The following is a 27,076-nucleotide window of genomic DNA, read 5'->3' on the forward strand; positions in this document are numbered from 1 at the left end:
AGGATGCCCAATTGGTCATTTGCTCTTACGAAATTACCATATGTGTGAGAAAGATAGGTCCAGAGGATAAAAATAACAAAATGATAATAACTATCTAAATTGTTGTAACATAGTACCAATAAGCATGTTCCTATAAGCAAAATACAGGGGTAAGAATTATCTATGGTATAAACAGTATAATGATGATTCCTTTATCTGTCATTTTAGAGTCATGAATTAAGGAGGCAAATGAAATAAGGCTCTTGATTTTTTCTTTTTTTTTTTCATTTCAGGAGTACCTAACTGTAATAGTATTCAAATATCAGGAATAATTCCATAAAAATAACATATGATCCAAGACTACCTTCTGTTATGACTTTTAAAATGTGTCTATATGTATGTTTCAGAGTTTCTGTGTCTCTGTGTGTGTCTGTGTGTGAATATTAGTGGTCTCTAATATACTGTACTTTAATATGTCAGTGTTAAGCATCAAATCTTAATAACAATTGACATCCACTTCATGAGAGAAATCTGACTTAGGGCCAAAGTAGAATGGTTACACACTGCTTCTCACCTCGGTGAAAGAAGGCAAGCAGAGATTATACTTACCGCACAACCATCATATAAGGCTTTGATGTAAGGGTTGTTGTCATAGGACATCTCCTCATCATTCGATCCCAGGAACCGAAGTGCTTTGTCATAGCTTCCTGATGACACATCATACCAGGCTGCTGACTGATGACAGCTGTAGGTGAAATTTTGCCGAGCAGAAGCAGTCAGCAGTTTCAGGAATGTCATTTGCACCATATTAATAGCATTTCCTTCCACATCTAAATATGAAAGCTGGGAATAAGAGAATAAAGAGACACATAAAGATTCTTTTCCTCTTTTCTGTTGTAAAAGAATAAAATCATTGTCAACAGTGAACTGTGATCCCAGAAGCATGTGAATGCATCAATAGACCCATTTTCACTTAATGAAGAAAAGTATGCATTGAGAGTCAGAAGACCCAGATATAGGACTTGATGAAATCAGGATGTATTCCCACCTTAGGTACTGTCAGCAATACTTATTTTGGAAAAAAATCACTTTACTTCTGTATATACTTCAGTTTCCTAATCAGTCAGTAAGTATTACAAAAAATGTCTTTGTTTCCAAGAAATCTATCATTATATGTGTGTATCTTTTTAAATAATAGAGTGGTAATATAGTAAAAATGAAAACAGGAATCTCAGTGCAATGCAAAGTTTAACTATTTTTATGTTGTTTGATTTCACCTATTTTCCTAATGTATCTACTTGACAAATTTTTCAACATATTCTTGAATTTTTCATTTTGACGGAACAGTCTTCAAAGAGATTTTTGGTCTTCTAATTTTCAGCACAGGCCTGCTTGTTTGTCTGTTCTCGGATGATGTACTTATATCCATCATTGTATCACCAGCACCAAGCTATTGCCCAAGACACGCAAGTGAATATTTGTTGTTCAGGAAATACTTATTTTGTATTTAGAGCAGGAAAACAGTCTTAATTGCAAGTTATTAAGAACTCATTTGTCAAGCTCATAATTTGTTTTATTGGATATAAATAAACTATCTGGGATCAGCTGAAACATAAACCTATATTTAAAAAAAAAAATTAAGAAATTCACCCAGATTATAGATTCACTCAATATAAAGGCAGTTATCTGTGACTTTCATCCTTTTTTTTGATTTTACTTAATTCTTACTGATTAACAGTTCAGATGATGAGGATCCTTGAGAGGTTGGAGAAAAAAAAAACTGGGAAATCCACTCTAAGGAAAACAAAATAAAATAGCAAAAATTAAAAACACACACAGAGTTCTATCGGTGCATGTATCTTTATCTCATACAAAGATACAAATGTAGCATGGATATTTAATATGTGACTGGAAGACTGAACTAGACAGTTACGTCAAGTGGAGAACTTCACTAATATGTGTAGGTTCTTATAGGATAATAACTGTGTAAATAGTCACCAATGGAAAATAATACCTTTTTTAAAGAATGTTAAACTATTGAATAATCATCTGAATAACTGAAAAACGTTCATTTAAATACATTATTATTAACATTTTAAACACAAATATATTTTTAAACAGCTTTTAAATGCAAATTTAGTTTTGGCATCCAATTTTAAAATCTCTATAAAATGATTGATCACGAACTGGTAATTGTATGGAAATATTTAAGTAAACTTGTGCTACAATATATAAAAGGTCAGGTCGGTCAGTTAACTTTATTTCCAGATGTAACTATTGGAAAAAACATTTCACATTCCAAAAGTTCTTACTGAAATTGCAAACAAAGAATAAATTGGTTTTCAAGTATAGCGTAAATGAAATAGGGTCAGAGATACTAAATAGACATTATGTTTTCTGTATCTGATATTTCTAACATAATCCATTTTTATGATATCTATCTCAGGTACTTAGGGAAATGCATACTTTATTTGATCTTAATATTTTAGTAAATTTAATATATTTCCATTTATTTTGCTACAAAAATTTTAGACTTCTCTCTAAAATACCAAAGTGGTCTAAGAGGGAGGTGGGAGGAATTGGGAGATTGGAATTGACATATATACACTACTGATACTATGTATACAATAGATAACTATGAGAACCTACTGTATAGCACAGGGAACTCTACTCAATGCTCTGTGGTGACCTAAATGGTAAGGAAATCCAAAAAAAGAGGGGATATATGTATACGTATAGCTGATTCACTTTGCTGTACAGTAGAAACTGACACAACATTGTAAAGCAGCTATACTCCAATAAAAATTTAAAAAAAACAAAGAAATGGCAAAAAAAAAAAAAAACCCACAAAGTGGTCTAAGATTTAGATAGAGAAAACTAGGGAATACATGGAATCCTGCTTTGTATAATTTAGACTTTCACAGTAAGGGTCTAGAGATTATATAATTTGAACTTGTATTATGTAAGAGGTTCAAAATAAACCACTTCATGCTGAGGTAATAACATACCAGTTTTCCTCTCTTAAATTCACTAAACCAGCTTCTTGGTTTCTCCTTTGGCCATGATGAAATTCTTACCTGTTGCAAAGGAACAGGAAAATTAGAAAGTAGGTTAAAATTGTGAACAGTATTGTTTATGCATATATCAGTAATTTTCAGTAAGACTAGGATGCTAAAGAGTTTTTAAAATGGTCTACCCTGGATTATACAAAATGAGATAAAGAGCAAAATTTGAGACAGAGGTTGTGAATTCCAATTTAGTGAAGACTGAGTCATTTTTTTTTCCTGTTTTCTTTAATTGCTCAAAAAGAAGGGGGTGGGAAATAACTTGGTAAAGGCATACTAAGGGTTGGCTGTAGGGGACATGGGTGGAACTCTTAGGTAAGCCCTTGCAAAGGAAACCCTCACAATGCCAGTTGGCATCTGCCATCAAGGCAGATACCGTGAGTATTTCACAGCCAAGGGAGGCATCCTGAAGCATCCAGCTAGTAACTCAGGGCGGGATGCTATGGAATAGTCACTGGCAGGAAGCAAGCCCATTATTCCCTGCTCGGGAAAATGTTTAGAATCTTTTATAGATCTGAATTTATTGTTTTGCTTTACAAAGATCAGCATAAATAAAGGTATATAGGCCTCACTAGGTATATAGGCCTCACTATAGGGAATATGAGTAATCTTGTAAGGGATTTCTCATTTCCATTTTCCCACATTTCTTTGTGGGCTAGAGGAGCTTTATTCTGCTTCCCAAATGCAAAGTGTGGTTGGGAAGCAGAAGTTGCCTTTTCTCCTACCCCTACTACCCATCCTTCACTTACAAACTAAATGTCTCTCCTAAAGAGATTAGTCACACTTAAAGCTATTTCGTCTTAAGGAGTTTCCGTGCCTCTGCATGCCTACTCCACTTCCTAAGAAGAATGTGATTTACTAAAACAATACAAATAAAGTCAAAATTTCCCACCTATAAAATATTTGGAGAATGTAATTATGCTAGTGAAAAATCTTTCCTTATATTAATAATTTGCCTGTAGCTTTAAAGATAGAACTCACATGTATTAATACTGCTAGGTGAAAATCAAGGAATGTGTTTTAAGAGACTAAACATTTAAAACGTACACAAATGCAGAGAATACTCTTAATTTATGTGAAAGAATCATTCTTTATAAAATTGTGTGTTTTGAGCATAATATACAGCTGTGAGTTCTACCACATAGTAATTGGAAAGAATACTACACATGCACTAAAATCTGAGAATCAGCTGTGCTGTGTCATGGAAAGCCATAGAATTTTAGAGAGCAAACAGGTGCATAAAGAATACATCTGGGTAAAAAATAAGAAAAGAAGTATTTGTCAACTCTGTATGTCACTTTGGTGTCTTATTCATATTTATGCGAATGAAATGCTCTAATTACCCTGTAAGAAAAGCAGATAAATGAAAATATGACAGTATAATTTTCCTGTTTAGTTCAATATTGCAAAAACATGGCAGGAACTGTCAACAGTCACCAGCAAAACAGATTGGTACTTACGCCCTCTGACTTTCTGTCTGGATAAATGCAAGTCTCACCACCAGATGTGAAATTACAGTAAACTTTGAAGGAATCTCCTGAGCAACCTTGGTTAGGATCAATCCAATATTCACCTGGAAGTAGGAAAAAATACATCATATACAAATACATTTATAACAAAAACTGAATACATTATATACCAAATTTTATTAAAGAAATAAGGAAAAATGAATATTCATTCATCTTTTTCCACGTGAATCACTTTTACATTTTTGGTCATATTGAGGTACATGTTTGAATACTTAAAGAGCAACCCTTTGTCTTTGCCAAATGCTCCCATACGCTCGGCCTGGAACATCCTATTTTTTAAATCTTAGCATTCCTATTACTTTTAGGTTTTGGCTTAAATGCCACCTCCTCAAATATTAACATTCTCTTATCCATGTGTAATAAATTGCAAGTACATTAGGATGATATATACCTGACTCTAAATACCATATGTATTATTTACTGCTTAAGTAATCTGAGTATAATAATCAATATATTTTTCCTTGATTTATTTATCTGTAATGATAGAGGTGAGAGTATCCACTTAGCCTCAAGTATCATACTTTTGCATTACTTTACAGGAAAAACTTCATGCAGTAAGTGTACTCTCCCTTTGAATGGGGTCTTAAAAAGAAAGTCTATTTTATATATTTAAATGCAGTTTGCTATTAATTCTATTATCTAAATGGTACAGAACAAATTTTATCATGTGAATGACCATGATGATTAATTTGGTGTTAGGTGAGTAAAGATGGTAAGTAGTAGGGCTGACAAAAAAGTTATCCCTTAAGTAATAGACGATGAGGCTTTTATTAAACAAGGATTATTGGGATACAGACTTGATATACATGTGACGATTACTTTGCTTTCCTCTTACCATTCTTCATGCTGCCACTTCATTTCAAATATTAATTTGAATTATGTCAATCCACTGATTGTGAACTTTGAACAACTTAAAAGCTCCAACTGCTTAGCTTAGTACTGGAACTCCTGAAAATCTAATGCCAGTTTGCTTTTTGAAATAAATTCTTTAACCAAAAAAATTTACACGTTTTCTGATCATGCCACTAATAAGTTCACATCTGGAACAAATTGAAATTCACAGGAAAAATTTATAAAAGAAAATAAAAATCACCAAAAATTTTACCAACTGGAATAGCCATTCTTAATCTTTGATATTTCTTAGGGTTTTAAAGAATATATAATTTTGAATTATATGGTAAGCATTATTTTTATCTTGTCTTATTCAGTCAACATTGTTACTAAATATTCTTTCAAATAACATATACTTAATTACTAAGATACCTTTATGGCTTCATGCCATTTCAGCTTGCAAAAGATTTCATAGGAACCTTCTAATTTTGGACAGCAGAGGAAACCTGTATCTGTCATAATTTGCTATTATAAATACTTATGGTTTAACTGTCTCCATCATTACACAATAGTAGCCCAAGGGCAATATGCTTTCTATTTATCTGTGAATCTCTGCATGAATAACAGTGCCTGCACCAATAAGTTAATAAATAAATATTTAATTGTAATTAATTAAAATTAAATTAATTAAAGAATTAATAAAGCTAGTTAATATATGGAAATCACAGGGAACTATAGTCCCTAGTGAGCTTTCCATCCCCAAAATTTACAAAATTTTTTTCTTGACTGCTCAGGTTCTAATTAATCACACGTTGTTTTATGCTGTCAGTACATGCTATCATCTTTTACATTTGATTTTCAGTCACATATGTATGATTATATTAGCTAGATCAGAAGTTTGGGTCATTCTCCTTATAAATCACTGAATTAATATGAAACTAAATGTATCTTTTTCAAATAAATATATTATAAATTTGAATACATTTGATAGCAGTTTGTAAAGCACCCTTAATAATTACCTGTGTTTTCCTTTTAACAGGCTGTGCTTGATTAAGATAGGAGATTTTTTTTTTTTTTTTTTTTTTTTTGCTGTACGCGGGCCTCTCACTGTTATGGACGCGCAGGCTCAGCGGCCATGGCTCACGGGCCCAGCCGCTCCGCGGCATGTGGGATCCTCCCGGACCGGGGCACGAACCCGTGTCCCCTGCATCGGCAGGCAGACTCTCAACCACTGCGCCACCAGGGAAGCCCAAGATAGGAGATTTTAAGACATTCTTTGTCATAAAACATGTCTCTTCCTGAATTGAGTGAAACTTTTCTATCTATACTGAGTTATTTAGATCTCAGTTACAACATTCATTATATGATTGATAGTGGGAAATAATGTAGTTCCACAAGTAAACAGAGTGGTAAATTATTTCCACATAAAGTGGGAGATTTAAAATCAGATATAGATCTGCCCCTTGTTAGTTTAGTATTGTGTGAGTTAGTCACTTAACTTAGGATTGGAACTGTTTCCTTCTCAGAATAGGTATGTAGAAGTTTTGTCAAATAATAGGTATAAAAAGTTATCCTGATTATTATTACAAATAAATTGTTCACAGTTGTTCTGGTTATTCATGGATCAGTGAAATAAATTTTTGCCTCAAACTATCCTAATTCTTAAATATTCTGTTCATCAAATCATTGCTAAACTGATAGGTCACATATAATTTAGTTATGCTATTTAATCATTAATGCAAAGTAAGTTAGGATATAGGATATAAATATAGTAGCATGCACATATGTGTACACACATCAAACCCATTCTGTGATGGTTATTACAAGGCAAATTACATTTGTGTTATCTATAATCATCCAAAATGAATTTGTCATAATTTAATGAAACCTTGCTTAATAAGACAAAGATTTTCGAGAGCAGACCTTGTTTTAACAGTGTAAATGACTCTTTCTGTCTACAAGATTGGAATTAATAATTGTTCACTCTCGTTTTATTTAGAGACTATATTAAACATTTAACTAGAATTAATGAGCTGACAATGCACCTTGGTAACTTAGAGGCTCAGTACATTTGCTTGGTCATGTATTATTAACATACCATCTGGGAAGTCAGGATGACTGAGTTGCAGATCTTTGCAAGTTCGGGCTGGGTTGGTCTGTGTACCCATTGGAAACTTCATATGCTCAATGTCTTGTTTCAAGGAATTGAGGGAACCAAATATTTCCTCCATTCCATCAGTGTAATCCAGAATATTATCACCTGCATCTGATTGGATGCTTTCTGTATGTCTTCTTGTTTTTTTGGGTGACAAGATTGGTAAAGGCTGTATGACTTCACCCGGTGGACCCTGTAAAAGAGATGGATGTGCATGTAACTGTTTCCTAAGGTAAAATATTCTGCAGATATTAGTTATTACTGTTTATGTTATTGTTATAAGAACTTATAGTTTGTTTAACTTTTCACTGTTTTCCCTATTTTCGGTGTTTTCTCTAATTGCTAAAATACATGTATTATGTACATATATCTCTTTATATATAAACGTTGTGAATTCTTTTAAAAAGAATCTAGTGGCGATATTGAGGTAGGCACAAAATTCAGATGATTTCTGGACCTTTTTATATACATGTAAAATAGCACTGATTTGTGTGTACATATGTTATATCCATTACTTTCTTATTTATTAATTAGTCCTCATTTACATGCCCTATCTCTGCAACTAGATTCTAATCTCTGAAGCTTAAAACAACAACTTAAAGTTCTTGTGTTATATAATGAGTTGTCTATTGTGCTTGAAAATAATTCATATCATGTTTAAAAATACACATTAGCTGGTTCCAAACATCTATAATTTTATAAACAAAATAAAAAGAAGTGCAATCAGACTTGAATTTATATATGTGTAAGAGTAGAACTACACCAAATATTTAATCCATATTGTTATGGATTGAAATGTGTCCCACAAAAATTCATATGTGGAAGTCCTAAGCTGCAGTAACTCAGAGGAAGACCTTATTTAGAAATGAGGTGGCTGTAGATATAATTAATAAAGTGAAATGAGGACATAAGGGTGGGTCCTCTTCCAATACGACGGGTATCCTTCTAAGATAAAAATATCTGGGCACAGAGATACACATAGACAGAAGACCATGTGAAGAGACACAAGGAGAAGAGAGCCATCTACAAGCAAAGGAGAGAGGTCTCAAACACATGTTTACCCCACACCCCTCAGAAGAAACCAGTGCAGCTGACACTTTGATCTAAGACTTCTGGCTTCTAGAACTATTAGATAATACATTTCTATTATTTGAGCCATGTAGTTTGTGATACTTTGTTATTGCCATCCTAGCAAACTAATACACATATAACTTGGTAACAAGTTCAAGAAGGAAGCTTCACCTTTTTTCACATGGATCTAACAGGCTTGTGTGAAGCCTGGAAAATGTCAGTGCTAAAAAGTGGTAGCTATTATCATTGATTTTATTATTATCATTATATGCAGTAGGAAAAAAATGTCAAGCATCTGAACTTTTGTTTTTATTCCTAGTCAGGAATTAATGTATCTTTGGGGCATACAACCAGTTGCTTTCATGAAAATGTGACATGAAAAATATATGATTTTCTTGAAAAACTAATAAAAGCAAGATTATTATAATAGTTAAGGTATCTTTACATTCAAAGAGTGAAGCCAATTAAAAGACAAGTGTTGGCATGTAGACCTGAGTACTTAATTAAGGTAGTTGCTATTTCCTAGAAAATCAGCACTTTGACAGAATATGCTTTTTCATTCTTCTTATAAATTCAGAGAAATCACTGGCAGTCTCAGGATGCTAACGTCAGAATATCACGCTTTTTACTATGCACTTACCGGAGGCCCAGGAGGCCCTGGAAGACCACTGTCACCCTTCTGGCCAGCAGGTCCCTGTTAGAAAGAATAAGGAACGACATAAGTAGAGAACAAGGCATTTGAGTAGGTGTCACTGAAAAATTTATATGCCAAAGAGAAAGGTACTTACAGTAGAGCCTTTGGTACCCTTTGGACCTTGAGGACCCTGGAAAATGCAAAGGCAAACGTACACATAAAAATCTGGAGAATGTGCCTCTCTTTGGTATATTTATAAGTTTACTTTATAAAATTCTTTTGTTTTGTACTTACTGGTAAGCCTGGAGGACCAGGTGGACCTATGGGACCAGCAGGGCCTGGAATACCCTACAGAGAGAATCATCCAAATTAAAGAGTTTTTCTCAGTGATTCCATTTTCATATGTTGCATAACAACACACATTGCAAAATTTAGACAATGCAAAAATACATAAGAATGGCCTAAAATTTTCCATTGTGAATCTAAGAAATAACTTTTGCAAGATGAGCTGTATTTTTGTCCATTTTGCTGCAATGTCTCCCTCTCTACACATATGTCTTTACATTCCGGCAGCCTTCAGAATAATGATTGTATGTGTTGGGGATTCAATAAATGTTTGTGTAATTAAATATTGAACTATAATTTTTATGGTTTCTAACTTAAGTTATATTTTTATTTATTTACTCTAAGGTTAAATAAATTTCTTTTTGAAAACACCATTAGTCAATGGAGATTAAGGAGTTAATGGAGTTAAGGAGATTAAGATGCTCTAAATTACTTCCTAGGTCATGTTTAAAGGAATGTCTGCAGGTGTGTGAGTGTATGATTGGAAAGGAGTAAGAAAATAATTTATATCTTTACTCACTCCATCCCCTTTTGATCCTGGAGAGCCTTGAGTTCCAGGGAGTCCTCTGTCACCCTTTTCACCTTGTTCTCCTGGAGGACCAATCAGGCCAATTAAACCAGGATGTCCCTTTGAAAGGCAAAGAAATTTTAACTATATAAATTACAAACATATATTAAATTATAGTCATAAAATAATTGTACATTAAATTGATGAAACATGAGTAAAAAATTAGATAAAAACTTTAACCCTTTCTGAATGAAATATAGGATTAAGAACCTCTTTCCCCTCACCTAACAGGATCATTTACTGATTACATTAAGTGAGACCTTTATTAAGGGTTGGGAATATTATTGAAAAATTTTTTTCTAAAAATATCCCCTTCAGTGTTACATTTACTTAAAGGGAATTCCTTCAACTAAAAGACTAATAATGACTACATATAATATTGGTGAAACAAACAACTAAAAATTCATTATTTTAAAAAGCATCTTATTTTATATGAAATGATTTCTATCCTTCACAAATTTTGTAGCATCTAAGAAACATTTAAAGATTTAAAAGTAGTTTTAAAAATATTAATGCCATTCTAAAAATGTTTTATTTTCTTTAATTATTTGATGCAACAGAGCATACATATCTTTCAAATCACCATCTGAAAGATAGTCTAGTTTAAATTTTTTATTTTCATGTTTAAAAACATAAAAATGACCATTTTGTTATTCTATCTGTTTATTTTCTCAATAGTTATTTTAGTATAACCATATGCTTTCTCCATATGGTTCCTACAAAGGAACATTGAGAAATATAACACTGAATTCTGGTACATTTTTCGCTATTACTTTGTACATTTTCTTTTTTCTAAATTCATCTTGGAAGCTAAGGACTGAAAACTTTTTCCTTGGTTAGGATGATAAAGGTATTCCTTGAAATTTCCTTTTGAGTGATATTAGTCTTCAACATTATTGTCTCTGCTATTAAGAAATCAACATTGTAATAACACATTCTTTTACTCTCACCTTCTCACCCTTGGAGCCAGGGTCACCTTTGAGACCAGGTAAGCCAGGAGGTCCCTAAATAATAAACATACATAGAGTAGTTACAAATTAGAGAATCATATTACTATCCACTGGGCAAGTTGGTTTCGATAATATGATTGGGTTCAAAATAACTAATAATGATCACTGTTTATTTTTCAGGATTCTAAATAATTTTATGTGTTTAAAACTCCACAGTTTGATAGTTAACCATAATAATAAAAGATAACATTGATAAGTTTGATTAAATAAATATGAAGTTAGAAATAGGGCATGATTTATATGGATTTTCAGTTGAAAGAAAAAATGCATTTTTAATTACACTAATTTTAGAAGAAGAGGTTTCCAAGTTATACATTCATTTAATCAAATATTTCTCTGTTAAACTCACAGTCAAAGGTTACAATATTTCCAGTAAAATTTAAAGAAAAAACCTCAATAAACTTTTGACAGTCAACTGACCATTGTTAATCATTTTTCCTAAATAAACTCCCAAGATACTATTTTTAGCTGTAATTTCTGAATTGAATCTGTTAACTAAATGATTTGTAAATGTAAAGATAAGATAATTTACTTATCTCATATTATCGGACCTGTATTTTAATTATTTAACCTTTTTTATAATCCAAGGATAAGGCATTTATCCATTTAGGCTAAATTATATTTTAATGAAAATTATGGTTTGGTTTTAGCAACTAACTCTTAGTCTTGGTCCCTACTCATGAAAATATTCATAATGATGACTTTTAAACAGACTTCTAAATATAAAAACTACTGTACTCCAAATTGAAGACAACACAAAATAAGATCCTTATTCTGAAATTACAGGTTGCTATGCAGACAACAGATTCTTTCAGAAAAAATGTAACTGACAGATGGTTTGTAAGATTGTGACTGATGAAACCAGGGCCCAGATAATACCACCACACATGAGTCACTACTGCCTACAACAAGTACCACATTAAGAAACAAAGACAAAATATGAGTTTTCTCTATGAGTTTTAATAATATAGACTGAATTGAACTATTTGAATTATAATTTTAATAATGATTTTAACATGGCACTTAGTAATCAAATTGTTTTAATTTTTACCAAGCTATATGATTAGTCTTTACTATAGTATTTTCCGCAAGGCTACCACAAGTAATTTTTTCCCCCTCTACCTAGACACTTTTGAGTCTTCAGTGTGAAAGAGCACATTGAGTCTCAGTCCATAATTTTTGTGAATTTAATATATTAAAAGCCATGGATCTAATCCAAGAAGCATGATGTAATTTAAAATGTATGGGTTCAGAATACAATAGATTTGGGGTAGAAGCCAGCTTCTCTTATCAGTAATTTAAATTAGCTAACCAAAGAGAACTTCAGTTCTCTCATCTGTAAACCAAGGACTATAATTCCTGTCTCAAGGGGCTACTGTGAGATTGCATAGATGAGCGCTTTCCATTCCTTAGTTTCTCAAGTCTACTCCTCAAACTGAAGTTCTTAATATCAGAGGAAGGTAAGAATAATGTTAGTATAAGTTAGTCCTGTGTATCAATAGTATTTTGGACTGTTACCAGAAATATTTATATTTGTTTTAATTCATGAATGAATTTGAAATTCTATAAGTATTGACATAAAAGTGAACAATTTCCCTACATCATTCTATTGACAATAGATAAATTATTTTTGTAGAAATTATGTCCAGTTTAAATGTAAATGTGCCTAATAATATTCTAGTAAGAAGAAAATTATTAATCCTCAGATGTAAGTTTATATCAATTCAGTTTAGATTCTCCTTTGTATAAATATAAACAAGCATGTCGCTTTGTTAAATCTCTTGTAGACAAAAAGGAGACTACCAAGAAATTACCAAATTTACTTTCAGGAATATTCTAAGGCTAGGTTTTAACACTGGACTTTCATCTCATTTGCTAACACTATATCAGAGTGGATGATCTCAAAGTGTGATCCTCAGACCAGCAGCCTTAGCATCATTTGTGAACATATTAACAAAGCAAATTTATAGGCATCATCCAGACTAATTGAATCTGAAATTCTGGAGTTAGAGATCAGAAATCTGTTTTACAGGTTTGTTACTCATTAAGGTCTGAGAAACATGGCTCTGTGGCATTAAGTCCCAAATCTGTTAAATCAATATGAAAATCAGAACATCATAAAGGATTCATTTATTTTAAAATAAGAACATTCCCTATTTAGTACTACTCATTTGATAATTTAAAAATTAAGTAAGTATATTTTGCATCTACTTTTTTCTCATCTCATCAGAAAGGTTTTGTGAATTATTGGTTAGGAAAATAATGTTGTCTGATAGCACAATTTTAAAGGAATAATATAAATGAGTAATAGAAATAATAAAATAATTCTTTGAGGTCATGTGACCATCAGGATAGTTGCTAAACATTCTATATGTTAGAACAAGGGGGCATAAAAAAGCATGAAAAATAGTTCTAATAAATATGTAATTGCATGAAAGAACCATAAACCTGTACCAGTAGCAGAAACCATTTAAAAATATTGGTTAAAATTGACATATGTCAGTTAAAAGTAAATACATTCTTTAGATTGAAAACACAAAACTATTAAAGAGGCCAGATTTTTTTTCTTTCTTTACTTCTTATTTTACATTCAAACTCTTTCTGGTATGCGATACACTTTACAGAAGTTTTGCTGTTAAGTGGGAGAACTAATAGGAATGTCGTTTGCTGGACATCAATATTCCAAATACTGTTTCATTCAGCGTCTCAGGTCTACCACTCATTAGTTGGGTAATCTTGGGTCTGTTCCTTTTTATCTCAGAGCTTTATTTATAAAGGTGTTCTAATAATAACTGTGTCAGAGAATCGTGATAATGAAAGAAAAACCAGTCTTACAAGAGTACTGCATATAGTGAAGTGTAATGTAAATATGAATTATTGTTATTTGTTTCTGATATGCCACAGATAGTTATCAATCAGCTTTCTCATCACATTCTAATAGTAAAAGCTAAAATGGCAAAAAAGAAGAAATACTGTGGATTCTAATTGCTCGGGGGTAATGGGAAACACACTAGACACTTTTTGTGTTTGTAATGCATTTAAAATCATTTCTATAAATATTATTCAGGAAGGAGTTAAAGGAAAAGAGTGTTAATTCCTCTAAGCTAATAATCTCATAAAATTATAAACTATATCTAAGGAAGCATTAGCCAAGCGAAATCAGTTTATTATCATTTTCATCAGTTAGAAATAGAAATTGGTAAAGCTATGATGTTGATAGCAGTTATAAATAACCCTCTGAATCTGGACCATATCAAAAATATCAACTCTGCATATAAAAATATTATTTCAGGTATACATATTTTCTATTTCCTCTTAGGATATTGTAAATTGAAAAACCCTAGGGAAATACATAATTCATAAGTAATAAAGTGAAAAGGGATGATACATTCATAAGTGTCTAGAATACACAATCAAATATGTTCCCCTGCTGTATTGTGCTGTACAGAATATTTGCTTTGAAATGCATCTTAAAATTCTAATGCATTGTAGTTTAAAGAAAATGCAGATCCTACTGTTTATTCAGAATGTAGTATTGTAAAATAACGTTTAATTTGGTGAAAGACAAATGCTTTGTAGTTTAAACCTGCTTAATCATTATGGAATGTTACACATCTCAAACCTTTTTACAGATAAGTTAAATGTAGCATTTAAAAAATCAAAATATAATTCAGTAACCCATCCTACCATTTATTCATGCACTTATCGTTTAACAAATAATGTTATCGGATATTTTACTTATCAGTATGTGAAAAGAATTAATGTATGATAATAGTAAGGTAAAATTGTCTGAAGATAAATACTGAACAATTTTTCAGCTACATTGGAACAAATAGGTTCTTAAAATGAAAGATTATGAAACAAAACAAAACAAAAGCTTAAAACTAAAATAGATGTTAATTGTGTCTTCAAAAAATAAAATAAAAATTAATTTAAAATGATTAAATCATGCTTATTTTGACTATGCAGCAGAGGAGAGAATGTAACAACCATCACTGTTCTCTTTAAAACACTCAATTTTATTCCCATCTGATTTTTTGCTATTTCCTAAAAAAAACACCCCAGCAGTTCAACTTAAAAATCCTCAAATAAAATTCTTTATACAATCTCATAATTGTCCTTAGCTTTCTTTTACATTTCACACGTACTGTTTTATTCTCAGTTCCATATGATGATACATTTATCTGTATATAAAATTCATGCATATGTAGAAGTTTAATTTTTGCCATGAGAAATATCTAAATTTTGAAGTAAAAAGTAAATATTGCACCATATCTAAACTCTAGCAGAGCCGATCATATAGAGTGATCAGACACCAAATATCATCTTAAGAGTTTTAACCGGTGTTTGTTTCACTCTAGCCCAAAGAATTTCTAATCCAAATGTTAATATAAAGTTGTTAAACTGTTACTTATATAGAAAATGGTCTAAGTTGGTTTTTTTGATTGTTTTGTTTTTTAGAAATAGCTCATCTAACTAACATAAGAACCTCATGGGGTAAAAGATATTAATATCCCCATTTAATTTATTTTAACTTCATAATATCCCATAAGATTGATGTTATTCAAATTCTCATTTTACAGATGAGAAACCTAAGGCTTAAAAAAATTGAATAACTTACTTAAAACTTATTCAGCAAGTAGGTAGTAGTGCTCATTTTTGAAACCAGGGCTCTTGGGTTGAGAGTTGATGACCTTAACCAGTAATCACGATATGCTACTTCTCACTCTAATACAAAATTGCCTACTAAAATAAGTACAAGTATTTCTTAGCTGAGCCGAAAAGTTCATTAAATTGCCATAAAGTGCATCCTGAAGATGATTTCTCCACCAATCCTCATCTCCTGTAGACCAAGTAGCATTTTCATTAAAATTAGACAGCACAATCAAACTATTTGATAGTATGAAAAAGCTACAATAGATTTGCATTCTAAGTACTCTTTGATAAAACAAGCAGCCAGAGAAAGAAATGGCACCAATGTTGCTCAATTCTGATGCTTTTCATTTCACTGCGGAAAAGGATGTGAGTTGTTTATTTAGCTTCTTGCTCTGTAAACCCACATTTACCTAAGATTCAGAAATATAAACTTTTGCAAGCCAGAATCAGGTGGTATGTCTGATGGTTTTATTTTTAATATTAGCTGAAGGAAGTCTCCAGCTTGATGCTTTCTTTTTATTTCATCTGGAGAAAGGTCAGAATACTTATTGGAAAAACCTGAAATAACAAGAAAAAAAATCTTTGCAAATTTTAGGGTGATATTAAGGTGAAGTATTTTTTTTCCTAGGCTATGACTTTGTACAGTTAGGAATTTAACATATCTAATAAGAATATTCCCTAAATAGTGATGCAGACACGGAACCGATGATCCTACTTTTGTCAAGTCACTGTTCTTATGTCAATGGGGTAATGTGCAGATTTGATAATCTCCTCACAATTTGATAACTTTTATCCATTTATTAAAATAAGTGATCTTTAACTTTTCAGTGCAAGTTAAAAAAATAATCTCTGTAACACTTATGAAATATCTAGAATATTAGAGGAAATTCTTGTGACAGTTTTCCTAAGAGAAATGGCCAAATTCTCCTGAATGATTAAGATTGAAAATCCTAGTTTCGATGGCTTTCTGAGCACATACATACCTCTGAGGTAGTTGATATACTCATGAAAAGAGGCAGTTTTGTAAAATTTAAATTTCTGTATGGACAAATCTGACTATTTAAACCGATATATATTACACTTGAACAGTGCTATATGTATTGCTCCTGTTTTAATTAATCCTTTTACATATTACTATTTTGGACAATGAAGTTCAAATATCTCCACCATGAAATAGAATCTGTTACCTAGTAAGCAATAATTTTAAAGGCAAGACTTAGATTCTCAGTTTCTGCCCAAATTTTGTAGCAAGAATAGCCTTGGCTCCTATAATAAACTCTATCTATGAACCATATGCTGGTCAACTAAATGCTTTATTTCATTGCTCAATTGTGTTGTTTGCATACACAGTTTATGAGAGTAACCAAGCTTTGGTGTTGTAACAATTATACCTCTCTTCACTCACGGGGGTAAATGCTTTATCTTTCAGCCCATATGACTCAAGAAGAGAATAATTTATTTGGTGAAAGAATCACCATATGCCTGTGTCAGTGTTATTCTTTTAAATGAAGGGCCAGGAAACTAAGTGTAATTGCACGCATTTGGGGGAACCGTCCACATTTGGAAAAGAACTGTCTGGGCCATTAGTGGCATTTTATTCAGAATGGAAATTTTTTTTTTCATCCATTGGACATAAGAAAGGAAAGATCTTCTGATCAAGGGCATATTTTCCAAATAACTTATCAGTTAGGATTACTTTTCTCTTTTTAGGTCTGATTAATACACTTCCTTGAATACTGTACAGAATATAAACCAATTTATAAGACAAAATTTCAGGAATTCTAGCTTATAAATAATTTCATTTCTGGAATTCTAAACAACAGAAAAAGGTGCTACTCACCATAGGACCCGGTGGCCCATCTTGGCCTGCAGCTCCAGGGAGACCTTGTTCTCCCTGAGGAAGAAGAAACACGATTGATTTTTTTAATTAACAAAAGCAGACATATTTTTTTCTTTATATTAATTTTGGTAGTTCAAAAAAGAAAGAAAGCAAACATCACCTATGAATTCCATCATGTTGAGGACATCTACAAATATTGTTAGCAATTTTTGAGTCTTTTTACTCTCTGTGTATGTGTCTACATGTACATACATACACACACATGGATGGATGGATGCATGTATAAAAATTGTATGTCTTTGAGATCTCAGGGTTTAGTTTTCTATTCTACCTTTAGAAGTTAGAATTTCACCATGAACGTACTAAATAAATGACATACTTAAATATTCTAAGGGTCTCTGACTTTATTACATAATATTTACTGCACACAATTTATAAAATAACGCTGACATAAATATTTTAATTCATAACTTTTCTTAGAAATAAGACATTATTTTCAAAATGACATCTTTCAGCACAGATGCTCACCACAGGGCCAGGGATGCCCCGAAGACCCTCTGGACCAGGCTTCCCGGCAGGTCCCTGAGGACCAACTGGGCCAGTTTTTCCTGGAGGACCTTCAGCTCCTGCTTCTCCCTGTTAGAAAATAAAATATGTGAATGCATTAATAATGAAAAAAGACATTTTATTATTTTATTAAAAGTACTGAAATAGATGTTGTCCAGCATACACATGAGTTTTTCAAGCATGATACCTGTAATGTATATTTTACCTTAGCACCTTTTTCACCCTCTCTTCCCTCTGCACCTGCAGCTCCAGGAGGACCCTATAAACATTAAATTGCATTTAATATATATATATAACATATAAAAGTAATGCAACTGAAGACTTATTTACAAATACCCAAGTTTAGTTTGTAACAGAGTTTAATACATTGTGAATTTCTATACCAATTTAGTTTAAAACACTGAGAAAACTCAAAACCCTTTTTATGTACAAATTTTAGTTAGAATATTAAAAACGAAACACAGATTAAGTAGAATACAGATAATCACATCATATCAATGTAAGGAAACAATAAAGATAAAAATTTTAAAGAAATGCTGATGACTTAGTCACCCTTAGTGTGTTAAATACTCAGATATCATTTATTTTGTTGTATAATTAGGAAGTAATTGAAGGTTTCAGATTTCACTTCCATCATTATATGTGTTTTTAAGATTGGCTCCTTTCTTAATCTTACAAGATCCATACATTACACATTTTCATAAGATCATGTTCAAACTGGAAAAGTACAAAATTTAAAATCTTGTTGGTCAACAGATATTATAGTTTCATTCTCTGCAACTATGTAATTCACATAATTCAGTGGCATAAAAAATAGTATGACTTTTTAAAACCTAGTATTAGAGAAAAAGCAAGAAAAAAATCTTCACACTCCATATGTCATTCAAAAACTTAAGAAGATATTCTGGTATTTGCATAACTTTTGTATATTTGCATGGATTGCTATGGAGAAATGCTAATTATTATATATAAATTATATATAATTTATATATATTTAAAGCTTTTCATAATACTGCTCTTTGTATATATATATATATTTTCCCCCATCTTTGTGCGATATCTGTCTCCCTATTTCTCTTTAGTTTTAGCTAAATAAATAATGATTAATTTAGCTAAATTAATGATTAATAATCATTTATTAGTATTTTGGAACTTCAGTTCTTTCATCCATAAAATGTTAATAATAAGAATTCTCTTGCTATAGAATTGTTGTTAAATTTAAATGATGTAACACATGAAAAAATGTTTTGTGAACTTCCAGTAGAGCAGTATCCAATACAGGAATGGAATCTGAAGCTTAAGAGCCTAAAGACAGGATTCAGACTTCCTGGATTCAAATCCTGGCTCTGCCATCAACAAGTTTGTGATCTTTGGCAAGTTACACACCCTGTGAGTGATTCAGTTTACTTCTCTGCAAAATGTGGATTATAACAGTAGCTATCTCCCAGCATCATCATGAGAATTCAATGAGTTGGTAAGCATAAATGGTGTATAAAAGTACCTGAGACATAAAGAACACTACAAATGTTAGTTATTTTATTATTGTTACTAAAATTATTAGATATTGTTATTCTATATAAATTCTATTATTTTACCAATACTTTTCACCATGTTGGCAAGCTGAGAGTCAGGTCAAACAAAACTGACTTTCAAAATACATTTATAGACACCATGTCAACAACTTACTTTTTTCCATACATCCTGTTTATAACACCTGAAAAATATGAACTCTATGTATGAAACTACTTGTTTTAACCAGAAAATTGAAAGTCAGCTAAACGATCCCATAATATATAGTCAGATCTTGAAATCTGACATTCAGATTTCCTTCTTATATTCTCTTAGTCATTTGTGAAATATAAAACTTGACATTGTAGAAAGGAATCATTTACAGTACATAACATATAATATTCAAAGTATCAAAGAAAACAACTATTTTTCAAGCAAGAAATATGCTATAATTCCCACTGTGTCTAAATTTTGTTCCTACTCATTATACTAGGTCATTGATATTTTCACTTATGGCATCTCAAATCAATGCAAGAAGGGCAGTTGGTTTGATAGTCCAATACAATAAGAGTGCTTTTTGCCTCTTACTGTGGTGGGCTACACAATATATATACTCATAATAAATTCATTCTAAGACACAAAAAATTTATAATTGTATTATAAAAGATTTATTTCATTCCAGTACTTAATTGATTTTTATTATTACTTAACAAACATTAAGATTCAATCTGAATCTTAACTGTGCTGAAAATTTCTACACAAGTTCAGACATAAGTATAGAAAGTTTAAAAAAGAAACTTAATGATCTCTAGGAAATTGTATTTCATTTTTCCCCAGACTCTCTTGTTTTCCATTTGTTTACTTCAGTTTTTCTTATGAATTGTGATCAAAATCATCAACTGAGATTGAGGTTGGAATTTGGGGAGAGTAGCAGAAACAGTGTTAATTGGTGAAAATAAGGTGAGGCAGGATGACTTTCTCTCTTTCAGATGCTATATTAATATTCTAATGGTGGATACATGTTAGTCTTTCATATGGTCTTTTAAATCCACACTTAAAATGGGTATCAGGCACTTCATCAAACTCTGAATTCTGCGAACTCATTTATCTCTGAGACAGTCAATGAATATATCATTAGCAATTATTTTCTCAATATCATCACTATAACTTCATATATTATTAGGCATTCATTGTGCCTCGACCCAAAGATAAGAAGTGCATAAATCCTGTAAGCAGTCTCTTGAGGCAACAACAATTTGTTAACAATAATATAGGCATTAAAACTTAAGTGTATCTTTTGAATTTCATACTATTTATGCAAGAGGATTTCTGTAGAGAAGCATAAGCCTCAAATATTTCTTAGTGTTAAAGAGTTGAATCATTTTGGTGTGAAGATGGTAACTATACTTACTGTGGTGATTGTTTTGTAATGTATAAAAAATAAATTTTTGGTGTGATGGTTAAAGTATTCCTATTCAAATTGGGTAAAACAGCCATAATGACTATAATTTAGGGAATAGAAATTATGAGATTCAACTGAATAATGAGCTTTTCTTTATTCTATGAAGATTTTTCCATAAACTAATGACATAAAGGTATGGGGTATTAACTTCAAGATTGCAATTACATATAAGAACTTTATAGTATAGAAGACATAAATATCTAGCTTTAGGAAAAGCAAGTCATCAACTGTCTAAAATGTAACAAAAATATTGCTTTTACTGCAAGGGAGAAAAGAAAATCTGAGTTTGAAAAGCCTAAAGAATTAAACACAAGTAAACTACAACATGGTCACAAAATTGTGATTCAATAAAAAGTTTCTTCATCCCAAAAGGATTTCTTCCCTCTTTGAATGAATGCCTGATGTTTATCATGCTGGAAATCCACATTAAATTGTTTTACTCTGTTCTTTATCTCATTTTTCCCATTTTCATTTATTCCTTATATTTTTTCCAGATGGCATAGATTTTTTTAAGAAAAACAGGATGAAAACAGGTAACACACTTTTTAAAGAGAATAGGAAGTTCCCTTTAAAAAAAACTAAACAATGCCTAGGGATAAATTCTTGTTTTAGTCATTTCTTTCTCATATATCTGCATAAGCAGAGAGGCAAGGACTTAATTTAGTGAATTACTTCCTGTACTATCATGAAGTAATAAGTGTTCTGATTGGAAAATGCCTTGTAAAACATGAAAATAAAATAAGACTTGGTTAATTTTCCAGCAGTAATCACCGTTACATGAGATTTTCCTTGTTATGAGAAATATACTTTATATAAAATACACAGTATAATCCTCTCTCCACTATTCACATTTTATAATATTATTCTACAATTTACCCATTCTTCCATACATGTTGCAAATAGTTAAGTCTTCCTTATATGCCAGAAATGTGCTGTGTATGGAGAATACAAAAAAAAAAAAGAAAAGGGAAACCCTAAGGAGTTCACAAAGTTTAGTTATGAAGACAGACAAAAAAATTAACAAATACAGTACATTGTAAAACACACAAAGATGAAGTAGGTGTACAAAATAGGTACACTGATCTAGTAGGCAGTAAGGAAAGCTTTCCTAAGAACCTAATATCTGATCTTAATCTTAGTGTGGGTAGATATGGGAGGGATGTTTCCTTCTAATCTGACCATCCACATTCATGCATAAAGGCATAGAGATCGAAAGAATACATATATGGCATATATGGGCATATAGAGTAGGTTAAAGCTTCCTTTGTATTTCTATTACTTAATAATATTAGTTATTGTTTTAATTTTTAATTGTAAATTTTCCTTTGACAAATGAGATGGGACTCCTTAAAATTCCATTTAATATATGCATTTTCAGGTTAGGTTTAAATCTTTTTAGTCATCTCCAGATTTTTTTTCAATAAAAGGGCTTTGAACTAGTTCTTGCTTTCAAACCGCTATGATAACCTGAGTATTAAAATTCCATGGCTTACTGATATAAACTGTACAATCTTCTAGCGCCTCAAGGAAATATACATTTATTCTCAAGTATTAAAATGCATGACAGAATGTACATGTACTTCAAATGTCAACTTAATTTCTCTACTTGTTCAATAACTGCTGGAATGTTTTTTCTCAGTATCACTGCCACTTGCAACATTCTGACCAATATTCTATTGGGAGGGTTTATTATCATTTATTTGTAAGAGTCACTCAAGGAAAAAAGTGATAATACTTTTCAATACATTTCTGTTCATTGCTACTTCTGGTATGAGATGCTATAGCAAAATTGTTATTGGTCCTTTTCTGTTGTTCCAATGTAGCAAAACAAAGGATAAGAGAAATGTTAATTTCCACAAAATACATACAAAGCTTACTTAAAATTATGCTTTCTAGATGAACTAAAGGGAAATAAATGGTAAGGCAATTTTGTATTCAATTAAGTCGTAAGTGTGTAGATCAGATATTATAATCATTGTATAGGAATGTTTTTTGCTGTTTCCACAAGGGTGATATTAAATTGATTCCTGCATCAAAGACATTGCTGCCTGTTGGCTGAATGCAAAATTTGGTGAAGACAGAATTCTCCTCATCAGCTACAATTCACAAAATTCACTCTGCATCATATCCCTTTAGGCTCAGGAGCTTTGTATTCACCCAGTGCATAAACAAAGTGACCTCACAGACATACCATAAAGTTCCCAAGTACTTCCTTCTAACTCATTTTAATCACATTATTATCTCTCAAACTAGTTCTACATCCCTGTTGCTTGGCAAATCAATTTTATTAAAACTATATGCAGTTATCATGAATTTAATGCTCTGTTTTTTGGCAACAGTTCTCATAGGAAATTCCTTTACAGTTTACGCTACATGATTTTACATCAACTTACACCAAATAAATAAATAATACAAATTTGTATCCATCTCAACAGAATCACAGTATTCTATACTTCAAAAATGCAATAAATTATGAAGTTACTATGAATTTATTGCTAATAAACTTTCATCTCAATTTATATAACTCAAAATATAGAAGAAAATGTCTTTCTCTTTATCTTATTTGTATATTTTATTTAATATGTTTGTTTTGTTTATAAATGATGGCATAACTCAAAACCTGTATTTAACTCCTTAAGAAGAGCATCCACTCTTTGAACTCTTGATAAATCCATATATTAGATGTAGTGGTTTAAATATACGTTTTATTAATTTAGTCTTCACTCCAGCATGGAATATTAGTTATTTTGCCTACTTTATAAATAAGAAAACTGAGACTCAAAGAAATTAACTTATTCTAAGTTGTATTTATAAGTAGCAAAGCAAGAATTTGAAACCAGGTCTATTTGATTCTAATGCAACGGCATTCGGGACTAGTTTGTGCTGATAGTTAGCTATGAAGAGTGTCAGTTTACAGGCTGAGAAAGACCTAAGTAAATAATTTGTATTTCTATTTTTTCATCTTAGCCATTTTTTTTTTTTTTTTTTAGGTTAAGGTAGAGCTCTCGACTAGTTTGGTTGGTTGTAATTCAAAAGAATGAAAGCGTTAATTGCTACTGTTAAATCAGAGCGAATTACAGTTGTAGTAATAAGATTGTTGACAGTAAACTTTACACCATTAAAATATATTTTACTCTGCTAAAGAAAAAAGATTATTGTGTAAAACAGAGAAAGCCAATTAAACCTGACAATCTATCCAATCCTAATACAGAACACAATTTAACACATTACATTAAATATCGTTCAGGTTAGATTTAATGATGCCACATTTTAAAAGAAGAAAACTTGTATAATACTGCTCAGTTGGGCTGACCTAAGGTTGATTCTTCTGCTAAATCAGAATGGATGTAAATATCTTTGTAAGCAATGCATAGTCATCACAATTCTCATATCATTAAAAATTCATAGATACAAAGTCTTCTAATTTTGTTTACAAAATGACTAGAGTGGAATAAAAATAACGTATTATATTCGTAAAAATTGTTTTTTAAAATGGGAGGCTAGAACATCTCTAAAATTTTTGATGAGATTATTTTTAAATAATCTCATCAAAAATCAGAAAGGCAGCACTCCACTATAGAATTTTCTAATAATGAAAAGGATGATACAGGGAATAAATCAGTTAATTACTTTAATATCTAAGAGTCTCAGCATAAAAATGTATAACTTCCTACATGTCACTTGCAACTACTGTAACCCTCTTTCTCCCAGAGAAATAACTACCATTCTGAATTTAATGAATCATTGCCTTCATTTATTTAATCACTTTTACCACTTACGTTTGAATGCTAAACAACATGTTTTTTTTATTTTTTTGCATATTATGTAAATGAAATTATATATCTCCTCCAGCTCAACACTACATATATTTTCTTCTTAACATCAGGTGTTTGAGATTCATCTTTGTAGATTTGCACATCTGCAATACAATATTTTCATTGCCATACAAAATTTCAGTTTATGCCTATCTCAGTACACTTATTTTTTCTACATGTGTATCTTGGTAAAGATGTATAAGATATCATCCAGAGCATGTACCTAGGAATGGAATTACGAGATAGTAGGGAAAGTTCATTGTTAAATTCTCCTAGGTAATAATGAACAATTCCTAAAGCAGTTGTACCAGTTAGCTCACAATAGCTGTGTATGATAATCCCCATTATTTTCTTTTTGAAAAACATCGTTTCCAACATTTGGTTTGTCAGATTTAACTTTTCATCAATTTATAGATGTAAGTGGTATCTCTACGTCATTTTTAACACGTTTCCCTAACTTCTACACATCCTTTTACGTGTCTGTGGAACATTTGTGTAAAATACCTTTTCATGTCTTTTGCTGATTTTTTTCTACTGTTTGATGCTTTTCTTCTTACTTTGTCAGATACACTTAGATACTCTGGAAAATTTTTCGCTGCAAGCTTTCTGTATGTTAAAAGTATTTTCTCCTGATTCGATCTTTTCTTTTCAATGTCTTTTCAGTATTTTTAGATAATCAGAAACTTTTCAGTGTAATATGTTTTATACACCAACTTTTCCATTCTGATCATACCTATGTGACCAAAATTTATAACCAGAGGTCATAAATTTATTCTCCAATAATCTTTGCTAAATTATTCCAAAATTTCTTTTCCATATTTAAGATTGTAATTCAACTAAAAAATTTTTTTTGTGAATGGAGAAATGTAAAGTCCAACTTTATTTTTTTCATATAGATATTCAACTGCCCCGGCAAAATATATTCAATAATCTATCTTTTATCCATTGATCTTCGTGTCTAATTTGACACAAATGAAGTTACTGTATATTTTTAAGACTTTTCTAGGCTCTATCTTCACTGAGACCATTTGTCGATATATCAATGGAGAAGTTCAATTATAAATTTACTAACATATTATCTTAATTTCTTATTTTATATCCATCTCATTGATGCATATAAACATATTTTGATTTTTTCAAGATATTTTATTCCTTTTAATCACGAGAGTTTATCAAGAGAGAGTCTGCCTAGTTAGAAATACTGACAGGAAAGAGAATAATGTGATTTTTCTACTCCTAATTTTCTATTTAAATTTAAAGAATAAATTTACCAATTAAACTTGCAATTTACTAATACCATGTAATCTTAAATTTGATTTAAAAAATCATTGGTTATTATCTATATTCTTAAAGCAACAAGCTACTAAAATTTGTTGACAATATACTTATGTTCTTGTTAATATACTATTAATGTTATATATTATACAATGTACTAGATAGTATATTATAATTATTTCTAATCTGTGAAAAATATAACCGTATTCTATTATAAAGAGAAAAGAATTAAAAATCAGGCATTAACGTTTTTACATTATACCACATTTGAGCAACAAATGCAGAGGTACAATTCAGGTGTGAATGAATAGAAATGTAAATACATGGACTTTCCGCTACCCAACACTGTCTCATTGTTACAGAACAGAATACAATCTAAATATCTATATATTTGTGCTGAATTTCCTATGACATTTTTTTCATTTCTAGAATCGAGTGGAGGTCTTTCTAGAAGTTTGTTTCAGTTATTCATTAGAAGTATAATTGTTGATAATTACACATTCTAAAGTCTTCAACACAAATATTTTAGAAACTCTGATATTATAAAGATGAAAAGTGTGTTACATTATATTAGCAAGGTTTAAAAATTAGTAAATGTGGATGGAAATATTTTGAAAGTTCGTAATAGTGTCAACAGTGTCCACATTAACTATTGTGCTGAAATACTTTCATATATAGCTTAATAGATTTAAGATTTTTTAATAGTTTTGTTATACATTTGTATGTAAATTTGGAGTCACATATTAATCTAAAGGAGGTATCTGA

At 31.0% G+C, this 27,076-nt stretch overlaps 1 protein-coding gene across 4 annotated transcripts in view; it reads right to left on the reverse strand.

Moving 5' to 3' along the window:
• COL11A1 (collagen type XI alpha 1 chain) overlaps positions 1-27,076 on the reverse strand; it is a gene marked incomplete at both ends in the record, with an annotated part of 206,353 nt that overhangs the window by 808 nt on the left and 178,469 nt on the right. For all 4 annotated transcript variants that reach the window (XM_079696519.1, XM_079696517.1, XM_079696520.1 and 1 more), the window contains 12 exons: positions 589-822; positions 2,988-3,056; positions 4,505-4,617; positions 7,503-7,752; positions 9,271-9,324; positions 9,419-9,454; positions 9,559-9,612; positions 10,130-10,237; positions 11,128-11,181; positions 17,684-17,737; positions 18,212-18,319; positions 18,456-18,509. In XM_079696519.1, the coding sequence (XP_079552645.1) occupies positions 589-822; positions 2,988-3,056; positions 4,505-4,617; positions 7,503-7,752; positions 9,271-9,324; positions 9,419-9,454; positions 9,559-9,612; positions 10,130-10,237; positions 11,128-11,181; positions 17,684-17,737; positions 18,212-18,319; positions 18,456-18,509 (1,188 nt within the window). The remainder of the gene's footprint in view (positions 1-588; positions 823-2,987; positions 3,057-4,504; positions 4,618-7,502; positions 7,753-9,270; positions 9,325-9,418; positions 9,455-9,558; positions 9,613-10,129; positions 10,238-11,127; positions 11,182-17,683; positions 17,738-18,211; positions 18,320-18,455; positions 18,510-27,076) is intronic.

The sequence above is a fragment of the Hyperoodon ampullatus genome, assembly GCF_949752795.1.
Source record: "Hyperoodon ampullatus genome assembly, chromosome: 2".
NCBI lineage: Eukaryota > Metazoa > Chordata > Mammalia > Artiodactyla > Ziphiidae > Hyperoodon > Hyperoodon ampullatus.